General features: G+C 32.0%; 1 protein-coding gene across 1 annotated transcript; it reads left to right on the forward strand.

The window, feature by feature from the left end:
- The first annotated feature begins 2,828 nt into the window (after window positions 1-2,828).
- On the forward strand, window positions 2,829-3,822 carry LOC105788834 (cyclin-dependent protein kinase inhibitor SMR3). The gene has a single exon (XM_052627537.1). The coding sequence runs from the start codon at window positions 3,218-3,220 to the stop codon at window positions 3,680-3,682; it is 465 nt and encodes a 154-aa protein (XP_052483497.1). The 5' UTR covers window positions 2,829-3,217; the 3' UTR covers window positions 3,683-3,822.
- The last annotated feature ends 352 nt before the right edge of the window (window positions 3,823-4,174 follow it).

The raw sequence follows: 4,174 nt of genomic DNA on the forward strand, positions 1-4,174 counted from the left end.
AGTAATCCCTTTGGTTATGGACTTTAGATTGAATCGCGATTTTGAGCTACCAAAAGTCCACATATATCTTATATGTTATTATATTTTATATTCTATTAATGGAATTATTGTTTTATTAGGATTGTATTAGATCTTAGATTGTGAGCAAGTCTCGAAATCAAGTCTATATATTTGACAGACTTGCATAAGAAAATGTACGGATAATCAGGCACTTAATCTGTTTTGGAGACAATACTTGTGTAAGAGTGTTATTCTTAAAGTAAAACCTATTGATGTGGTTTTACTTGCTGAGGTTACAGGGGGTGATCATAGTGGTGAAAGATTTGTATATTCAAAGTGCAAGGGTGAAGGAAACGATCACGATGTGTGTGATTGAGTAGGTTCACATTGTAATTGTTGAAGAAAGTACATAATTTTCACTGAGCTAGACTTCGTAGACGTAGGATAACCAAACTACGTAATCATCTTCGTTTGTTATGTGTATTTTTTTTGTTTTCTCCTCGGAAAAGTGATCGCCAACTTAGGCATCAATTTCTTTGTGTTGTTTCTACTCTTAACAACGCTCTTTTTGCTAACAGTAACAAATAATTTCTTTTAATTTTATAAATAAATAAAAAAAGAAAGAGTTCGAAATATCAAAGAATTATTCTTCTAATCCAAGAGAAATTAATAGGCTAAAAAAGATGAAATTAGTAAAATTTGGGGAACAAAATTTCACTGTCATAGAAAAGAACTTACTTTGAAATATCAATATGATGAGTGTATAAAAGATCCCTTTTTCTGCAAAATTTAAGAAGATGAAGAGAGATTCCATGGTTAACAAAAGAAAACAATAGTCTCAACAGCTCTAATGATTTTCTTGACCACTTCATCGTGGCGAAGGCCATAACCATCCAATTTCGATGAAGGAGTTTTGGTTGTGGAAGGTGCAGAAAAGAGGAAAAAAAATGCTAGAATGTAATTTTTTTAAAAAAGTTAATTAAAATATGCCACGAAATTAAACGATTAGGAAAAATATAAAGAAGACACATATAGGTGGGGCACAAGGAGAGTACAATAAAGGATTTTTGTTCACTTAATTAAGGAAAATGAATCAAATTATAACAGTTAAAAATGAAATTGTGTAAACTTGATTTTAATTTTTTAATTATGTATTATTGTTTGGTTGATATAATTTTGGATAAACAAAATTGAGTAAGCATCATGATTTGGGCTTTCCCATTTTGTCAAACACTCTATAATTATGGAGTCAATTATGATTGATGATAAATAACAAGAAAGCCAAGAAAAATCAAAGGCAATGATATTGCTTGTGAAACAATATTTTGAAGTTTCCTCGACAATCATTTAGATATACACCATTGATACTGGCAGCAGCTTCCTTGGAAGATATCCTAAAGCAGCAACAATTGTATTTTTTTTTCAGAGTTACATTGGGTCTTAATTAAATTTATAATTGAGTCAAGTCAAACTCTTAAACAAGAGTAAAATTATATATATATTTCATCTATAATATTCATACCTGATACCTTTCTTAAGGGGTATCAAATTTCTTGTCACTCGACCTAGCAAGTGTTGATTAAGCAGTAAAAAAGTTGTCCAAAAGCAGTGGAAGCTTGATCATGGCCTACACGGCTAAACCACACACCATGCAATGTCCCCTTGCCTCCCAATGCAAGCGACCCCATGAACTCATTTTCTCCCCATCTTTAAAACCACACAACACTTACAACAACATAAAAACATGCAGTAATTGTTAGTTTTTTTCCTTTTTTTTTTCTTTTCTTAGAAAACAAACAAACAATAATGAGAAATCATGGAAAAAGGTATATATAGAGATGAATGTTATGATAGTTATATCCTCTGTAGTAAACCACGTGATTTGATGCATCAAAGTTCGTAGAAATCAGGGAAAAAGCGATTGCTTAAACGAGATTTTTGTATATAGTTAGTTAATGGGTGAGGCTTTTTGTAAGGAGTGAAAAGAAAGGGACTTCGCCGTTTCAAGAAAATAAAAAAAAGTATATTTCTGGTTTTAGTCCCTCTATTGAGGTGCAATTTGAGATATAATCTTTTTAATTTAGTACAGCATAATGTGGAATTTCTTTAAGTATTAATTGTTCATGGTTGACAAAACTCGAATTGTCCGATAGATTTTAATCAGATCCACTCGGAATATAGATTATTATTTTTAGAACAACAGAAGCGAGGGATGGAGCAATTTTTTGTTTGAAAGGAAGGTATGAAACAATTATAGTATTTGTTTGTCCTGTCACCATATTTTGAAATTATTATTTTATCCTTAATTGTTAAAAAGATAAAAAAAAATACAATATACAAAAGAATCTAAAATATTAAAATGAGACATTGATAGATAATTATATGTCAAATTAAAATTAAAATTATTAAAATAACTTATAAATGTTAAATAAGATATAGTGGGGCAGCTTATTATGTACGTATCCAATAGTAATGAAGGTGATAATAGCATTTAAATTTTAACATCTATAGAAAAGCGGAACAAAAGGCAAGGATGAACAATGACAATAGATTTGACAATATCTATCTTGTAATCCGTATATGATTCATTGTGTGATCTATTAGCAATTAAAAAATATATATCATTTTGACGATAACAATTAACAATGTTATTACTTTGGATTCACGATATAAAAGTAGAAAACTAAATTTTGATAAATTAAAGTAGAAAGATTAAATCCTAAATTTTAATATAATAGGACTAAGAGGGGGGGGGGGGAGGGGGGAGGTTATAGAAAGAGACTTGTTATAAGATTGAGTGAAAGCAAGAAAGATTTGTGTGTGGGTTCTTTTGTTTATATATATGGTTGCATTGGATCCTACGCCAAAGTGGGTTGTCAAAGCCTTTTCTCTGTCTCTCATCTTTGCTTTCTCTTTCTCATTTCGCAGCTAAATTCCAAACTAAAATCCAAGATAGAAAAAGAAATTCAGAGAACAATCAAGGAAGATGGTGATGTGATGAATTAAAAAAAAGAAAAACCCTTTGGCATTTTCGTTTCCTATATATCAAATACCAAAGCTGCTTCTCTTTGTTTTTCTAGGCTTTTTTTTCCTGCTGGTACTTGTACTGTCTTTTCCTTCATTTGCTTGCAATTTTCATAAGTTGATCCCTCTCTCTCATCTTTAAATTCTTTGTCCTTCATCATTTCTTCATATCCTAGGTTGATTTTGGACTTCCATGTACTCAAAATTAAAACCAGTTCCATTCATGGGTGTCTCAACTACCATGGAACTCAGTTTCTTGGTTAGGCCTCCTCTAGAATTCAATGAAGATTGTGGAACTGCAACTAATGTTAAACAAGAAGAAGAAGAAGAGAATAGCAAGTTGGTGATGATGGGTACATCTGAATCTGAGGTGGTTGCTGCTGCTAATGATGATCAAGATGAAAACGACAACGATGGGTTCAAGACTCCTACTTCATTGGACCATAAAATCCCAACCGCCACCATCCTCAAGTGCCCACCTGCACCAAGGAAACCAAAATCCCTCCCCATTATATCGTCACCAGCAAAACGAAAACCGCTTCGCAGGAGAATCCTACTTGATTTGACGAAAGAGATCGAGTCTTTGTTCCCTCCAGCTCTTATTGCAGATCTAGGGAACAAGATTAAGAAAGTCAGACAGGGAAGTGACTTCAAATGATATGATATATATATACATATATACATACAAATATAACTATATATGTATCATGTATTTATTTGAAGAATTTTAATTATGTTATTTGTTGTCATCATCCAAGACCATCACATCTATGTTCAGTTTCATTGATGTGTTTTTTATTTGGTGTTTCTATCAGATCTAAAACCATATAAAGACTTTGCAAAATGGATCAAAGCAAGTACAAAGTGAGTGATAATCATCATGGATTTTAGCATTGGGTTCTTTACTTTCTTTTTCTTTTGGCTGCACTCTTAACCTAGCTAAAAGATGAACTTTTTGAGGTTTGATTTTAAATTTAATTAGAGCTACGTATAATTATATGGAATACAGGAAGATTCAACAGCCTTAGGGTTGTTTCCTGTCAAAGTATATGAATGGAATGCATTGACTTTGTAAATGGTGATAAGAAAATGGGGGAGACTGCCATTGACTTTCCCAAGGGAAGCAGACATTCATGTTCAGATAGTGGGT

Source organism: Gossypium raimondii, chromosome 2, assembly GCF_025698545.1.
Source record: "Gossypium raimondii isolate GPD5lz chromosome 2, ASM2569854v1, whole genome shotgun sequence".
In the NCBI taxonomy this organism is placed as follows: Eukaryota; Viridiplantae; Streptophyta; class Magnoliopsida; order Malvales; family Malvaceae; genus Gossypium; species Gossypium raimondii.